Consider the following 18,486-nt stretch of genomic DNA (forward strand, 5'->3'; position numbering starts at 1 on the left):
TAAGGAACCGCAGTCGGTGGAACCTCGAGAAGAACGCCCATTGGATCAGCCGTTGCTACGTGCTCGGGTTGCTAAGTGAGGGGAGGAGCGTGTCCCTGGGTACATTCTTTCGGGGCGGGAGGGGCAGAGTGGCTTCCCCCCGCGCGGCGAGTGAATCATTTTGACACTATTTATAAGAAACATTTAAACATGCAGGTGTTGTCAAATGTAGTTCAGTTTTCTGCGCGCGGAAGTAAATAAATAAACCAGGAAATGTCATTTTGATTTACGCCCCTTGCTTTCTTTTGGTGTATCCAGCGAGGCATCGTTAGACTAACGCAGTAAACTCGCTCGGAAGACCTTATTCTAAGCGTATTAATGCTGATCAGCACACATGCATTTCGTTTGTCTTCGTGGTCCGAGCTCAGGGGATCGATGGAGGCAGAATAACAACAAGATATTTCTTCCATATACGGTCTACTTATGTCATTTAGTTGTTTTCAATCAGACATTAACACAGAGGCGGGTTCATTGAAAGTTCGTTTCTTCAATCCGGCTAATTGACAGACCGCGGGATTCCTGTCACGCAAGACGTTTAGTGGCTTAGCTTTGTGAACTTTTAAGAAAATAAAGCAGATGTCATGACAAGTAATCGAGCATGAATATTATAGGACTATTTCTGCATGCAGGCCGGAAAAGAATTTCATATTTATCTCCATTTCCGGCCTGACTGACTTCACCTGCCTGCTCCGGATATTTATAAACCAGGAACCAAGTTCATATATGTATGGGTATTGTTTTCTGCCAGTGACATTCCCCTACCAAAGTCCATTGAAATATGTATAGGCTGTCATTGGGCCAGTTTGAAATGCACCAGCCGACGCAATGAGGGGGCCGCGAAAAAGAAAAAAGAAGGGAAAAAGGTAGTGTCCTAAATTCTAAAACGTGTACGTAACACGGTGAAATAAATGATAAATCGGATTCCTAATTGTGACTTTGAAAAAAATAGATTGTGAATGACCTGGAAAGATCTGTTGAACCACAGGTCTTTTATCCTCAGTCTACAATCAACATCCTTATTAAAGACAAATATAATACAGACAAAATAAATATACAAATTAAATTGGCAACGGCTAAATAACGGTAGACAATAAGAAACTATAAAATAAATAATGCATTGTAATAAACAAATACCTGAAGTGAATAATTAATCACGATAACAACAACAACAAAACAGAACGACTATTCTAATAATTAAAGCTGGTCAACAGGTTTTATAAAATAGAAAATACTATACTATATTTTTTTCATCTTTAAAAGTGTATTGATTATTCAATTACAATGAAACTGAAAGCGAAAATGGGGATCGACAAACAACAGCCTAAAAATTCGAGTCCTTAATGGTTGTATACTATAAAACAACTGATCGTTACATTATTTAGTCAGCGTTTCTCAAAGGTACTAATAAGCTAAGGTCTCTAAAATAGATAATAAAGCGTGGTACTTTAATCAAGCAAATCTGCCGACCAAAGCAATGGGACGGGTCTGCCTTTGACACGCATGTCTAATCATTATTAAAATGATAGAAAATAACTCACATTGAAAACATGAAATCTACCAAAATATTGAAAACCTAAATGGCATTATTGTCCCCTTCCATCTGCTGTGTGAAGGATTCTGAGTTTCAGTTTTTATCGAGGGTCAATCGCATTATTGCACTGACATCTCGTCTTTGTCCAATCCTAATTATCTCAAAGTATGTATTTAAAATAATAACATTGTTGTCATTTGTATTCTAGAAATATTCTTCTCGTTTGTTTCAAAGAACATTTGTTCGAACTGTTGCAGGCTGCTCTCACACAAATATTAGATGTCACACACAATAACTCATTATACTCGTTTGCTAACTTATGTCATGCATCCGCACATTTCCCAAATAAGTAAAAGTAAAAGTATTTTACTCCATTCAACGCCTTGACGGAGACAGGGAAATGTGTGAATTCATAACGCGTTGCACATCGAAAAATAAAATCCCCACACCATTGCTTTTGGAATGATTGCAGTGGAGGACAAGCAGCGTCTAATTATGATTTTGAGATGTACCCGAGGATCCTACTCTTTTCTCCGTCGTTCCCGTCTTATCTTTTTCTTCTTGCAGCCTCACTGAAGCCACGGTGCAGACAGAGAGAGGGAGACGGGCGCACCTCAGACTCCGGATGCGATTGGTCTCGACGCGCCTGCAGTGCAGCAGCGCTGCCGCCGTTAGAGCACCATTGGTCGGCTTGTATCCGGGCAAGAACGTTGGTTCCCTGGTGGTGTGCTCACAAAATGGGGACACACACACACACACAGAGAAAACAACACGCCGCCACTATATGCACCATGCAGTCATAAGAAGATGGGGACAGGTGGCATGATTATCCGCCAGGTGTTTCCGCCACGTGTTTCTGTTAATGTGTATTTCTCGGGCCCCGCAGGAGCCCGATTTACTATACTAGTACTCACCCGCAGCTAGTAGGTAATGCAGGACATAGGCTCTCGGAACAGGTATGCAGCAAACACGCGAAGCAGAAGATGTGAATGCTATACAGCTGCACGTGATAACACCACAGCAGCCACCTGCTCATTTGGTCAATGCGCCACAAACGAATAATCGAATCCCACGAACTAAACACACAAACCACTGAAGACGGGTGGTAGTATTTTAACCTCTTTTTGCAGGGGTGCTCCTACTCGTGTGGTTACTCCGGTTGGATCATGCACGAGGACGCCAATGCGTCAGTCGCTGCTGGAGGATTTGGGCTGAATTGATGTCTGTCATCAGGCTGTAAGCATGGTGGTGCACGCACGTTCTGTTTGCTTCTGCAATTGGTTTTCAGGGTGAAAAAAACCCATAGGCCTATATGTGACATTGAAAGAAAGAAATGGTAATGCATGTTCTGTGTCATTTTGATAGTGGACATGCTTGTTTTTATGCCGAACATCAACAAATAATGGAACTCTCAGGTTTAAACAGTTGAATTCATATTTAGGATATTTTTGGCCCCTGTTGTCATGACCACAAGTAGGCCTAAAGGCTGTTTAGTGACTAGTTCCCTACTACTGCATTAGAGCAATACTCCAATTTACCACAAAGATAAAATAAAAATAAGTCTTTGCTGCCCTCCTTTATAAACAGCTGCGACTGGATTTAGAAGTGTTTAAAAATGTATGTGGATGTGGAACATGAATAAAGGTTTTGTGGCAAACATATTTAGTTCATTATATTCCCATCAAAAGCTCACATTTTCTTTTAAAAAGGACCCCTCAGGAAAAATCAGATATTTGGAGAAAAACATCAGCACACATGCCCTTTTGAGTCCATGTGTCCCTCAGAGCCTTTGCAGGCCCAACTCATAAATTGACACGTTGAGCGCGAGAAGAGGAACCCAAGGATGGATCATCAACAAGACCTCCTTACATTTCATTTCCCACACGTGTTATTTAATTTAACGGCTAACGTACAAGTCGGCGTTTTGCCGTTTATCCCTTTTGGCCTTTAGTGGAGCAAAGGAAGCGGTGGAGCCGCGTGTCTGGCGCACGGAGCCCCGCCGCTTCGTGCAGATCCTTCGGGGCGATTCACCGATTCGATTTTTCTTCGTGGGAGCCTCGTTGCGATCATTCTGTCAGGCGCAGCGGCTTTTCGAGAGAGAGACGAAGGACGGGGGGCTGGATGGGACAGAGCACGAGGACAGCCATTTTATATTTCGTTGCTCACGTCAACGCGCACGAAAGCGGGGTTGTTTTTTTTTTTATTGGAGGAAATGGTCGACAGCCGCCGTCTGACGTCCCGCTCGTCAAGTCATGTGATCACAGCGTCGGACCGGAATAAGGACAAATATGAATCATGCATTACCCGATAAAATAAAAGACGAAAAAGGCAAATGTTGCGTTCAAATGCTTTCCAAAAGGTTTGTGAACCCAACAGAGGACGGAGCTCCCCATGCGCACATTTCTTCTCCAGTTATTCCGACGAGCCGCCACTGCCAACCTCGTGATGTGAACGAAGGGGAGGGAAACCGTGGAAATGATTTCCTGCGTGACGTGCGTGGCCATCCCTGTCAGGGGGATCCGTTCGGCTCACGCCGTGATTGTTCAAGTCAAAATGACAAGCGTTAAATAACTGAAAGCCTCTTGTGAGGATCACGTGAGGGTTATTTGAACCCAAAAGGAGTCCCATCACGATCAGCTGTTAACATAAAGAATATAATGCATGTACATGGTGGGTTTACCCAACGTATTTTTTCCAAACCACCACTAGATGTTTATTACTAAACAACAGATCAACAACTCTTCAGTCGCTGGATTGTGTGGATGTTTCAAATGAAGGAAAGCCCCCACGTGGGGTAAATGACTGCTCCGGGCAGCCGGTCTGAAAATAAACGCTGTAATGATCCTTAGGGCCCGCAGCCTGCACAAGTCACGGCCACAAATAGAGCCATGTACCGATTTAGCAAATTCTGAGGTAAGGATTGACATGTAAGAGCGTTATAGCAGCAGCCCTGTGCAGTTCAGCCTTGACTGGGAGGCCAAGGTCGCATGTGACGTAAGACTTTAGGATTACGTAAAATAAAAACATTGCACACAAGTCCATACATAATTTGCAAACAATTTTATTATTGCAAAAGTTGTCATAGGAAGTCTTCGTTTTTTTTTTCTTCTTCTATAGTCTGCACTCAAAACATCAAGAGTGCATCTGATTGTGGTTCTCAGAGCAGTTCAATGCACATCAGGTCACAAGGTGCTGGAAGGGATTTGAAAACAGGAGAGCGAGCATGAATGACAAAGGGAACAGATGGGATTGTTGAAATATGTGTGCTTTCACATTAACGCGATGACGCAAAAGTTACTCAAACAAGACCACAGGACAAGTCCATTCAATCCCATTCAGAAAAACATTTTGTTGTCCCAGCTACAAAACATAAAAGAGTCCCGGGGTTGTGTGTCTGCTGTGTTGATGGAAGTGACTTGTGCTCAGTAATCAGATCTCGAGATGCAAGACAAAAAAAAACACACACTAAAAAGAGCATATATTAAACATTAACCACTAATATTTCATTTAAAAATGATCACATCTTTCCTTTCAACAACGCAAAATATCTATTGACAGAAAGGCGCTTATTTTTCTTTATCTGCTTGTTTAAGCGTGCCTAATGGCATTTTTTGTCCAAACAGCATGCATACTTTAAATCTGTCCATCTGCGCACACACACGCACACACACACACAGTGGAATTTTAACATGTTTCTAAATTATTTTTCTTCTTGACAAACTTCTCCATAAAGCCTACATTTGTTTAACATGTTCTGAGATGCGGACAGTTGAGTGTGAGATCAAATGACATCCAAGTGAAGAAGATTTACAAGAGTTAAGTGCATCTTCAAAGTTCAGACATTTATTTGGCCTAAGTTTGAAATAGCAAAATGGAGATTTCCAGCAATAACAGAGTTATAAGAAAATATGCAAATAATGCAATAAAGGATTTTTTTTTCTTTCTAAATTTAAACTAGAAAAAACAAAAGCAACGCCAAGGGTCCATTTGTACATTCAAAGATCCGAAAATACAAATATCTTATGTACATTTTCACAATTGCACAGTTGTTACGGAACTCGGTTACGCTGTGACGTATTCCTTGAATGTGACCGTGAGGCAGTTTGTAGTAATGTCCGTGATCACTATATTCCCAAGGAAAGGCTGGAAAGACGGAAAGGTCCCTCCTTTTGTTTTCTCGTGGTCAGGAACGGAAGAGGAGTCATCGTCCTCCTGCTCTTCACTCCTCTCGGCTTCACCCCGAGCGTCCGTCCGTGGGTCCGTCCGAGCGTCCGTTTGGTCCTGTGCGCGCGCCTCGGCCGCTCTCGCAGTCTGCGCTTCAGGCCTGGACTTCACAACGCTCAGGTCGATGGGCTCCTCCTGGTCTGCGTACCCGCAGTCCCGCGGCCCAACGTGACTCGGCGGGCCGTTCCGGTCGCCGCCGCCGTCGAGGTTTTGGGTGGGCGAAGACGCCTCGCCGAGAACGCTCAAACTCTTGGAGCTCAAAAACTTCTTACTACTCCCGCGAACCTCACTGTCAGAGAGGTGCCGCTTCAGTCCTTGAAATCCACCTGGGCTTTCTCTTTTGTCCAATGGGGAGGGCCCTCCCCGATCCAGGGGCCGGGCGAGCGGATTAGGCTCGGTCGTCAATCGTGAAGGCTGATCCGTCGAAAGCTGCCCGTGCCCTCTGACCCCGACACGTTTATCCTGTTCCAGCACAGATGGCTCCGTCTTGGGGGACGGTTCCTTTTCCTCGGGGCAACGCTCGTTAAATCCAGAACTGGCTACTGTTGGTTTGTCTTTGGGATTTTTTGCTAATCCGTTCATGAGGCCGAGCTTGCTGACCAGCTTCATCTTCTCGAGGTGGTTCTCCGTACTGCCGTCGGTTCCTCGCGGCGGCCTTACGGCGGTTTCAGAATCACCATCTTTAGTCTTGGGCGCTTTCATTCCGTTTTCCATGAACTTGCTCATGACGATAACAATCCGCCCGTTCTTGTTTTTGTTCTTCACGATCTTCAGCTTGCCGTTGCTTGCGCCGTTGGACTGCGTCACAGCGGCCTCTTTGGCTCCCACCATGTCCGGCTCTTTGTGGCCATTCAGGTCCGCTGGGAGCTTCTTCAGCTCCATGGCGATATCCTTGACCTTGGTCAGGCAGCCGGAGTCCTTGTCCCGGACCCACTTTTGCTGCAGCACCGGGGGAAGGTTGTAACCCTTGTTAGTCAGCTCGGAAGCTTTTAACTCCCGCGGTTTAACAAACATGGCCTCGTGGTCCTTGAGGTCTGGCTGGTAGTGGTGGTGCTTCTTGCTGTTGAGCTGATAGTAGAACTTCTTGCCGTTGGCCTGTTGCTGCTCCGCCTCTCGCTCCCTGCACAGCGGCTGGTACTGATGATGCTTCTTGCCGTTCATTTGGTACTGCTGGCTCTGGGGACGCAGCATCTGGATGGGGCCGGTCTTCTGACGGCCGTCCTCATCCAGGGACGTCTCGTGAAGACCAGCTAGAAGACTGGATCTTCGGGCAAAAGAAGGCACCTGTGGAACCGGAGAGCAACATGTGCTGTTAGAAAAAAAGCCCGTTCACATACAACTCCATCAGTATAACTGGCGTTTTTACCCAGGCATCCCCCTCAGCGGGGCATTTGACGGTTAATGGTGGAACTGGAGACAATATCTACACATGTGTCTGTCAGGCTACAACAAAAAGCCATATTCATTGGGGCCCAACGGGTTGCACTTGAGAAACAGTGCTTGGAATGTGAGGGGGGGGGGGGGCTCTTCTGAGGCACACTGTTTATTTCAGAGGCCTTCGCCCATGTTTCACAGCCCTCCAGCAGCTACTGCGAAGCCCTTTCAGCCACCCACCGGGGCCATCAGAGTGACATTTCAAAGTGTCTCCTGTGGCTGTGACCTCAGCAAGGAGGAATGATACTGGCTTCTTTGTGTTCCGTCACTGACTTTATCCCATGTGTTACCACCAACACCCTCCAGAGAGGAACAAAAAGAATCCTGCGAGGGGTTCCCCCAGTCTTTTCTACCTGTGATTGATGCGCTAAATGTACCATTCACAGGCATTTAACTACAACTGGTAGGTCAGGCATCTGGTCCAAAATTAATCATATCTTTTCTCTTTGTAGTAAATATTCAAAAACCTTTGTTAAATTGCCACTCCACTGATTTTTTGTTATGAAGATAAGTCATCTTCATATATCATCAATATGGAGGGGAGGGGGGTACTTTCTTTTGTTGATATAAAATCTGTATAGAACCCCTTAAAATCTATCTTCAATCTGAGATTCACATTTATTTTTTATATTGCTGCCTGGTAATCATGCACAATGTCTTTTAAGCCAAGCTGTAATTCACCTTTTCCATTATTCATAGAGAAGAATTGAATCGCAATGCTTCCTCACCTGAACCAGAAGGTGCTTGGGCTTGGGTCCTCTCTTGCGATATCCCATCAGCTGCTCTTGGCGTTCCCTATGGGAGAGACAAAGCAGCAGCCAATCACTGAAACTGTCTAGCAGAGATGAGTTGCCGTTGGCATGGCAACACAACGTCACAGGAGTCCTCCTCAGGCTCAATTAGGAAAATCCTGAGCCTGTGTTACAGGTTGGAGTTACACTTTCTCGTGTGCAGTGAAATGCATTCAGCACAGATTAAAAGAAGTATTTGTTTTATGCCATTGTCATGTATTTTCCTTCCACCCTATATATATATATATATATATATATATATATATATATACACAGTTATACATTATTATGTACAGTCTAAGATGAAGACCAGCCCTTCGCTGACTTTCATTAGTTTCACTTCGTCTCCATGTAAGTCTCTCCAAGGCAGTAACTCAATACCACAGACAGAAGTGATGTCAGTCCCCTCCCCCCCCCCCCTCCCCTCGCTCACGTCTAATTACAATGACAACTCAGTGTATTTTCAGAGCCCGGCATTCAGACGATTTGGCTCCCCGGAGAGACACGCAATTAGTTTCAATAAGGCCGCTCCTCTTTAGAGGGAGGTAATTGCAAAAACAGACACAGAGTGACGTTGGTGTTATGCTTTAGCGTGTGACCTACGCCTGAAAGGTTGCTGCGAGTGAGAGGTGAGGCAGACTAAGAGAAAAGCCAGTGACAGTTTAACAGGTTAGGCATAGATGAAGTTTAATTACACCGTCCTTCATGCGGGGCTCTCTGGTCAGTCACTCAACTGAATATTTAGCAATTTGCCAAGCAGCTAATGGTAGCTGATTGGTAGCCCGCTTTGAAGGCCGTGGACACTCCTCTAATAGGGAACAGGAGGAAGTGCCTCTGGTTAGACAGTGAAATAGTGCACGCACCTCTGATTTACAACAATTCCTAAGCTGCTATTTAGCTCACTTCAATCTTTATTTCCTCCTGGCCTTCCCCTATATATTGAGCGGATTAAGAAAAGACTGGATCATAATTGAAAGCCCCCCCCCCTCCACTAAGAGGAAAACTTTTTTTTCCAGCTTTCTGTTACTTTACTTGGATAATGGACCTCCAGTAGCTGCTAAAGGGAGGAAGTTTTTCTCTGCAATCCGCTCCAGTGAGTTCAAGACTTGGTTAGGAGTACAAAAAAAGGTCCAATATACAATTTACAGTGAGAACTTTTCAGTAAAGTATGTTTAACATTTTGTTAAAGTTAAACGTTTAAATTTAAAAATACTGTTTTATACATAGTATCTGGACTTGAAAAGAAGCGTTATGACTTTGTATACTCAAATAATGGATGTAAAAATAAAGGTTTAAAGTAAAATTTAAAAAAAGTTACCAAAATTAGCCGGACACAGCATGTAAGGTTAATTGGTAGGTAATCATTTTTGCATAATCAATAACAATTGGCTTAATGGCTAATGCAAGGGTAGCTATGGAAGATGACACAGGTGCCTGAGGTGACTGGATGGTGGGACAACAGGTAGCATTTTAGCACAATAACCTTTTGCTGACACTCAAATGAATATCAGGTAACAAAAGTAGATCCAACACCGCGTCACAGTTTGCTTCAGTGACCCTGACCTGAGTTTGAACTCAACCTGACCCTCTGATGACACCAGCTCATCCTGATCCTAAACCCCCAGGCACGGCATTTCTGCACATTCACAGACACATTGTGTAGCAAGTTTATTACACACATGGGATTATCCAGATTCCCGAATACAAAACAAGTGTAAATGTAGAATTTGTTGAATCTAAACAAAAACCTGAAACCTACCTGTCTTGAAAAGCATCAAGTAGTCTTGGGTCCAGGATGTTGTCCTCTGGTTCCCACGTGTTGTATCTATTCAGAGAGCAGACAGGAAGCAGTGAGCACGCACATCGGCCTGTGAAACTGTGCGTGACATCATCAGACGTAAAGGAGTTATCTTTGCACCTGAACAACTCATGCATCGTAAATCCTCCCGCAGCTCATATTTGTAGCCATGTCCGCGTGTAAATAACACGCTGGGGGCACTTGCACTCCCCGTGGATGCATGTCTAATAAAATCAGGACAACTTTTACGCGCGGCTGTGGGCGGTGTGGAGGGGGGGTGGGGAGGATCATCGCCCAGCCTGCGCTGCGCTACATCAACTGTAGATATATGGGCCTCTCTTGTACACAGGATCAATTATAGACGCGTCTTCCTTTAATTGGCACACAGGGGATTGCATACCTTCTAAAAACACACCCATCGTCGAGCCCAACGCGTCGCGAACCCAAAGCAAGTACGCGCAACCGTTCATGTGCGCGCTCAAGCTCGCGCTGATGCGCAAATTCACACACTTTTAGATGTTGTTTTAGCGTCACGGGGATCGTGTTTGACAAAAGGTACTTACTTTGGAGACCATCCTCGCCACTTGACCAGGTACTCAAACCTCCCCTGAGAATGGAGAGAGACGGGATAAGCATCGTTACTTTACACGGCACATTTCACTAGACACTGCGCCGACACCTTTAGGCATGATCCAACGAAATAACAAAATAGTAAACCAGGTGAAGAGAAACCCGACCAGTAACGACCCTCCTTTAAATGTGCATTAAAATGTCCTTCGGTGCTCTTGAGACAAACCTTTCTGATGCGCTTCTTCTCGATGCTCTCCACCGCAAAGACGTGCTCTCCCGCGGCGGGCAGCTCCATTTTCCGATATACGAAGAGTACAGCTGCTCTGCTGTTTTTTTTTGTTTTTTGTTGTAACCCTCTGTTTTTGCTATTCGACACGTTATCCTCGCTTGCAAGACGTCTCCCTCTGCCCCCCACCCGCCGACTGCTGCTGCTGATCTGAAACACAAGAGCCCCCCCCCTCCTCCGCCTCCTATTTCCAATGCGCCTCTTCCCTCGCTTTCGCCTCGGAGACTCGTTCTGCAGGCGGGTTGAAGCTGCAGCTAGAAAACACTCCATGCAAATAGCCGTTGGAGTGACGTCAGAGAAAGGGGGCGGTATCAGGGGCGGAGGGATGTTCCCATGCTGCCTTCAGGTACTGTCAGGAACAAACACTACGATCACGACTTCGTTGACATTAGAACGTATGTTGAGTTAATGGTTATGATGTAGGAAAAGAGATTCATCCAAGCAACCAATACAGCGCGTTTCATCTAGTGAGGGCCATAGAAGCCACAGTAACAAGTCGTGGAAATCTACAAGAGTTAACTATAATATATATGTGTAGCAACTCTCGCTAAGGAAGTTCTGGACAACACGTTGTTCTTAGGATTTTATTACAAACAAGGAAATAGGCTATTGTGGGCCATAGCCTGCCCATAAAAACCAACCGTTTCCCCATCACATGCACTCCAACAACGAGCCCCCTTAATGTACCCTCAACATGAGCCAACCTCCTAAACTCAGTAAATGTGTAACCTCACTTACAGACCATGTCAGTCCGTTACAATATTATTTAACTTCAAATAAATTCACATTTTCTTGGTAATTTTAACGTGTTTTTTTTAACTGTTAATCAGTACCAGCATAAATAGAACATGAATGATTTTTTTTTCTAAATCAATGAATCGATTTACATACAGATGCCCGTGCACACCTTGGAATCTTTGCTATGTTGTTGCCTAAAACCAAAGTTGTCATGCGAAGAAAGTTTTTTTTGTTCTCCAGCAAAATGAACTCTGTCTCCAATGATTGGTCGTGCCATTATGTGAAGTCAGCTACTTTCAGGTTTGGTTGGAATGAAACCCCAGACTTATCCCCATGACAAAGGAATCCACACAGATAACAATCACAGGCCACATACCACATTCAATAACGTTCAGACAAAGACAAGTACATCTAAAAAAGAATAACACGGACATCTGGTTCTCTAAAGCACGAGCTGAGATCACACCATGAACGCATCATGCCTGCCTCTTGTCTTTCTGGATGTGAAGCGAGATCTAGCTGCGAGAAGGTGCTGTGAAAAGGGAGAGCGCTTAATCGCTAAACCGGCTCAAATGTTGCTGCTTTTCCAGGCCTTCGTTTTTGTATTTTCAGCCAGGACATGTCCGACTCGGTTCGCATCCCTGCGCCAAACAGGCACAGGGCCGTCATAAATGCATTCACGAGTTGGCCACACGACACATTTGGGTCCACTGGTAAGAATATCAATTCACCACAGGCCCAACGTCAAGGCCAGAGCCTGCTCGAGACGGATTTATCACTGCCGCCATTTCAAGGCCTATTATCGGGCTGTCCCGGCGAAGCAGGGAAACAAATTCCCATTAAGCGCTGAGCCTCTTATGTGATATGCGCCATGGGTCAGTGGCAGAGCCCTCGATTACACCGAACACACACTCCCCATATCCTTCCCGAGTCAAGGTCACACAAAGAGAGGACATTTTCACATCGCGGCGATTTTCTGGTGGATGTTTCTCTCTCTCGCGCTTCTAAAAAGATGCCCCCTGGTTACGTGTTAGTCAATGTAGGTCAGTACCCCCCCCCGCCCCCCAGTCGGGGCTTTCATACCCGCGAGCTTTAACTCCAGCGGGGTCATTTTGTGATTAGGGAGCCCCGACAGGACAGGCACCAGACGGTTCCGTTATCGCGTGGCACGGAGCGCGTGCAGAGTGACTCGCGGTGGGAACCAGCTCAGGCCCTGCGTGGAAGCGACACAAAGCCGTCTGGCACCAGAACTGGAGTTTATCGAGATGGCGGTGCCTAACGTTGTAACGCTGTTACAGTGAAATAGATGTTGATATAGACGGACCATTTAAAAAAAAAATCTAGACATCGAGTTTCTTACTACCATAACCTTCTAAATCCAGATGTTCAGTGATTCATTGCACTCGCATCCACGCCACGGATACCGTTTCGATGCATCGCTTTGGAGGGGTAATTGTTTACGACGCCCTCGCTGCATTGTTTTATGCGATCAGACCAAATAAAATTCAGCAGCGGAAGGGTTAAAGTGCAGGGATCCCGCAGGCAGCGGCGCTCGGCCTATTGCAGAAAGGCACGACTGTCTCTCCTTATAAGGCAATAAGCGCAAACCGGCGGCGAAAGGAACGACCGCGGCCCATTTGCCCGTTTTCCATTTGCGTCAAGTACCGCTTTCCCGAGAAACCCAGACGTGTAAAAATCAGCTGTCACTCTCATTCTTCGCCGGTTCGTCCGCGGCGGCTCGCGCTCGACAGCTTCACGGATCGCGCGCGCGAGCGAGTTCGAGTTAATTAAGGACTCGCGCAACGGACACGCGGCGGTCAATTAAAAGCCGAGGGGTTCGTTGGGCGGCATCACTGACCAGGGAGGGGAAAGCTTTGAGCAGACGGCCACTGGGTCACCTGCGAGCCCCCTCCCGCCGCCACACGACACGTTGGCTCCACTGACGCATGGTGCCCGTCATCTCACGAGGCGTTAACTGCCCGCGAGGCACTACATCAAAGCAGTGGCCGGTGACCTCGAAGGGAGGGGGGGGGGGGGATTCGCACGGCCTTCGTCGCGCTAGAACAGTACGCGTGGCACGTTTTCCCAGGTGCGTATGGAATGTGATGCAGCGCGTGCGTGTTCGTGAAGGTACTGCGCGCACAAAAAAAAATCCACACCTGAACAGCACTCCGCCCGCAGTGCGGGATCAACGAAACGCCCGCAATCGCCCTTCAGCTCCCGAGCAGCTTGATCTGTGTGAAACGTGATTTAATCCTCACATTTCGACGCAGAACGAAGCCTCATTTGGGGGCTTATTAAAACAAAAAACACCAGTTAGGAAGAAACAGGTTTGGTGTCGTTAGATTAACCGATAAACAATTTCAACCCACAAAAATACCCTTCTTCTCTCTTGTCTACATCTCGTCTGTTTCCCAATAAAACCAACTTACATTGCAGCCAAATGTCTCTCAATAAATATGCTGATCACTTTGTGGCTTCAGCTCTATAATTTATGAAAATGGTGGTTTTCATGCAATATGTGCAGGTGCAATCCCACACTGGTGAAACTGACCACTTCCCCTGAAATGATTTGCTCGAGATGATCACTTTATTCAGTAAAAGTAACACAACGGAAACCACAAGAAATTCCAGAGAAATGTGCTCATTGAACCATTATCCAACTTTTACGTTAAATATATGTATTCATTTCCCACCAAACCCTTAAAGGTAAGAAAGATGTACCTGGTAAATAAATCATATTGTAAATGAACATTGAGTGCCTAGTTCGGTTTTCAGTATCCAACATTAACTCCTCACCTCCACCTTTCAGAAGTTAGATAAGGCAGTGACGTAACATTTCTCCTCCACAACAATCAACTCATCTAAAGCACACGCTTGAGTTAGACGCTTAAATGTGAAACAGAATAACATTAAAAAAAGAACAGTGACATATGGGAAAGAAAGAATTAGATGGCATTACTGTGAGGAGGAATGAAAAACAAAGCAAAAATGGAGACAAAATGCTTTTTCAAAAATGTTTTCAAATGTCTTTGTGAAAGAGGTGTTCGAGACCATCGTGTGCACAAAACATTGTTTACAGTTCATGTGTTGAGCTGGAAAGAAAGCCACAAACATGGTGTCAGACTTGACACGAAGAGCAGCTGAAAATCGGCGGTAGCGAAGGGCTAATAAAGGGCACCATGTCTGCCTGGAGAGGGAGGAGGAGGAGGAGGAGGAGGAGCAGCAGGTGAACGCCAGAGCTGATGTTTATGGACATATTTGGATCCATGGATCCGATGACTCCGCTGCTTCCCCCCGGTAAATGTGAGTGGATCTGACTAAGATGACATTTCCAGGTATAGGAAAAAGTGACGCTCGGTCTGCGTCACCGCGCCATGATGCTGATTAAACGTCAGCAGAGGGAAAAAAAAAAACAAGAGGATGGAGGGGAGATGAGGCGTCAAGGAACGAAAGTCCGGTGAAAAAAGGCTGGGATAAACTGCAGCACATATTTGCTCATGAGGAAATAAGAACGACTAGTTCCAGGACAGCGTGCGTTAAACCTAGCGGAGCGAATCAGGGAGGAGACTCACTTGTGTTCCACTAACAGTTTTCTCACAGTTTATGATTCATTTCTGAAAGGTACAGAATTGGCATTTGGTTATAAAAGAAAATACTATGCAAGAGTGGTGTGAAATAAAAAGATAATCGACGTAAAGCAAGTGTTGCCAGGCTTTTTAAAAATCTTTTCTTAACATCAGCTGAAATAATACATTTAGCACAGTGGGGAGAACAAAGCAAAGGTTTCATGATCAACCCAAACCGTCATCGCTTTTATTTCACTTTGTGTGTTTTCTCTTTTTCTAAAGATCAAACAAGTGAGTCAGCGGTGAATAGCAGTCAAGTTTTAACGCACCTTTAACAGCAGCTGAGGCTGCACTCATTACGAGATTCAAAGGTTTTGTTGTCAGTAGAGGTTAGTGTGAGAGGAAGAGATGGATTTATACCCAACACATTTATTTAATGTCTTTGACCGGTCGACATATTTTATCATCAAACGCAATTTGTAACACATCGTCTCGTGATGAATAACGGCAGAAAACGTGATCCTGTGACTTCGATAAAACACGTGTGACAATGAGAATATCAGTATCCTATAATTGTGGGATGAGTGATGGCATGTCGGAGTGGTTATAAACAGCAGTGGAGTGTTATAACGAATGCACACCTGGATGGATTCCCTCCTTCGGGGGTTTTGACTGCTTGGCAGCCGCAAGAGGAGAGTGTAATCTCCAAAGCTGCCTTCCAAAGAATCTGATTTCCCAACGTTTGCTGGCGTGTGACAAATGTTTTTTTGAGTCAATTCTTTGGAATTCATGAAGTCACACTCATTGTCTCCTCCTTTGAGAATAATTAAATAGGCTTAGGAGATGCATAAAGGGAGAGCTACGCATAAATCACCGGCGCGCAATTAAGAGATTCAATGCACAATCTGAATACTTCGTCACTGGGGGGGGGGGGGGGGGGGTGAGGTTTTCTAAAGACTCCTCCTGCTTACGTCAACGGGGCTCCTGCTCACGACGCGAGAGAGAGACTCACCTGAATGATGAAGATGCAAACACTCGTATGACATATGACTCACCACAGAAGAGTACATAATAGATCTTGCGTCGATGGTGACGTGGGTTAAGCCTCGCTCACGTATTGTGCTTAAACACACACACACACACACACACACACTGAAGCTAGTTATTCTATCTGTTTGTGGTCTGTCTAAAGTCAATAGCGCTTCTTCATTATGAAGCCTGACTCATAATTGAACCCTGACCCGCTGCTTGCTGGCCACTGTATTACTCCCAGGGGCTGGGGGGGGGGGGGGGCGTATTTTTTAGTACGCTGCAGCAGCGATGCCAACGAGGCACATGGAAATAATTGCGTGTCTGGTGGGGAGCGGCGTAGGAGAGACGTGTGTGTGTGTGTGTGTGCTCGATGGGGAGGCTGGGGGGAGAGACAGAGACAGCAGCTGAGCAGAGACGGGTCAGGAGTGGACACGTGGTTTCGTGAGGCGGTCGTGTCAACGGGTCAAGAGGGGAGCAGTCATGTACATAAACCACAAAGGCGGAGACACGCGTGTGTGCATAGGTAGAACAAGCGGGGGGCGTAGTGGTGGGGGGGGGGGGGGGGGGGGGAGGAGAGTCATGTTGCTGGCAGATATCCTTGGAAAATAACAGGCACAGAGGGGAAGTCACACAGAGACGTGCCAAGCAAAACAGCACTGTAAAATGTCAATAACTAAATGATGTGAATGTCATGCTGAAGGTTGAGCCTATTAAAAAGTAAGGAGAAGATTCCTATACTCACACACTATTTGCAATAACTCCTGGCCCTCTTCCATCATTGTAAAAACACTTTCTGCCATTAGAAGGCCTTCATGGACGATTTGAAATCGGCATTCAAATCAACGTACGCTTTAAATTTAAATCCATTTTGGCACAGAGTAAATGAGTAAGTAATAAATAAAATTACTACTAAACCCGTATTCAAACTGTCTACAAACTGTTAAACATGTGAGAAAAGAGCAATCCTGTAATAAGAGCATTTTTGTATTGTAAATATTTTTTTTGTCACTAGCCCATCAGAATCAGATAGGGGGATTACTTGTACATATCCATAGGCTGAGTTCTTCATTATCTTAACTGGGGTGTTTTCACACCTAACCTGTTTAGTTTGGTTAAAACAAACTCACAGTTGGTTTATTTTGGCCGGGGTGAATCTCACTCTGATGTGCAAACTAACCCATCAGTAACTTTAAAAGAATGGGAAGCAGACTCTTATAAAAAAAAAAAGAAAAAAGAAAAGATGAATGACAACCGTTCTGACACGTATCCACGCTGGCGACGGTATTTTCCCTGATAAATCCGTCTGTGTTAATGAGGTCTATTAAAACGTGCGTGACAGGGATCCTTTAGTCTCTGTTCTAATTATTCATAATAATACAACAAATGCGGCATATTGATTTGTGAGCTCTTTGTGATTCCAGAGGACATCATTACACACATCAGAAGCATTAAAGTGCCTCATAAACTTTTATCTCCCACCGTCAATTGTTTTCTTCCCGATGACGACAATCGGCCAACCATCCAGTCAGTGAGTCAGTCTGAATAAACAGGGCCAAAATGCTTCGATGACTCATTTTTAACTTTCGGTCCAAACCAAATGAGCCTGACTACTAGCTCTACAGGGAGGCACTGCCTTCCACCTGGGCAGAACTGCATGTTTTGTCTGTACATGGAAGAATAAAGCACGCAGAGAAAATATCATCAAAGTCTGTCTTGGATGAATCTTATTGAGGAGTGCTGTCACGTTACAGCACACAGCAGCTTCTACGGGTTCATCCGCAGCGCGACGTTTTGGCGGCTTCAGCCAGTAAATAACCCAAAATGACAACAGTCGTAAGGGCGGCGGCGGTTTTTCCTCCAGCTTTACTAATGCAGAGCACAGAAATTGTTTGGAAAATGTGCGCCTCCCGTGGATTAAAGCGAGGTGATAAGAAAATGTTCAACACTGAAGCAGCGGAGGCTCAAGATACGAGATGCAATCCGCACCGCCTGGATCGCAATGTTTTCTTTTGCAAAAATACGCTTTACACACGCAAACCGACACCTTTATGCACTATAATAGCACAAATGTCAAGGACGAGGTGGGAGACATCACCGGTGCCTTGGCTGGCTTTGTGTGTTTAAGAGAGAGAAATAGACGGGAAGAGGTTAAGAGAAGTATAGGACTATTGCACGCAAGGGTTCTGTAAATTAGTGCTAATTATTCCTGGGATGATGCTTTTATTACCACCAATTTGTAGGTGCCAAGCTGTAAATATGCTGGATCCTGCGCTTCCCCACAAAGAAACTTGATATCATGTTTTTCTTTTTTTTTAAATGATGCCCAGATTAACCGTTTAAAGTGTTAGTGTTTGGCTCGACCCTAAACCTACCCTCCCTCTGAGTAATGTTTGTGTATCCTGTCACAGCGTCCAGTGCCACCGGTACCATCATGCCGGCACAATAATGAGTCTGTTGATTTAACACAACTTTAA

General features: G+C 45.3%; 1 protein-coding gene across 1 annotated transcript; it reads right to left on the minus strand.

The window, feature by feature from the left end:
• Nucleotides 1-4,611: 4,611 nt before the first annotated feature.
• Nucleotides 4,612-13,103, minus strand: LOC119218382 (E3 SUMO-protein ligase CBX4-like). The gene is made up of 5 exons (XM_037472770.2): nt 10,614-13,103; nt 10,381-10,424; nt 9,779-9,844; nt 7,957-8,023; nt 4,612-7,078 (listed from the first exon to the last, which is right to left on the minus strand). The coding sequence occupies exons 1-5, from the start codon at nt 10,941-10,943 to the stop codon at nt 5,633-5,635; spliced, it is 1,953 nt and encodes a 650-aa protein (XP_037328667.2). The 5' UTR covers nt 10,944-13,103; the 3' UTR covers nt 4,612-5,632.
• Nucleotides 13,104-18,486: the final 5,383 nt, after the last annotated feature.

This window comes from Pungitius pungitius, chromosome 9 (assembly GCF_949316345.1).
Source record: "Pungitius pungitius chromosome 9, fPunPun2.1, whole genome shotgun sequence".
Lineage (NCBI taxonomy): Eukaryota > Metazoa > Chordata > Actinopteri > Perciformes > Gasterosteidae > Pungitius > Pungitius pungitius.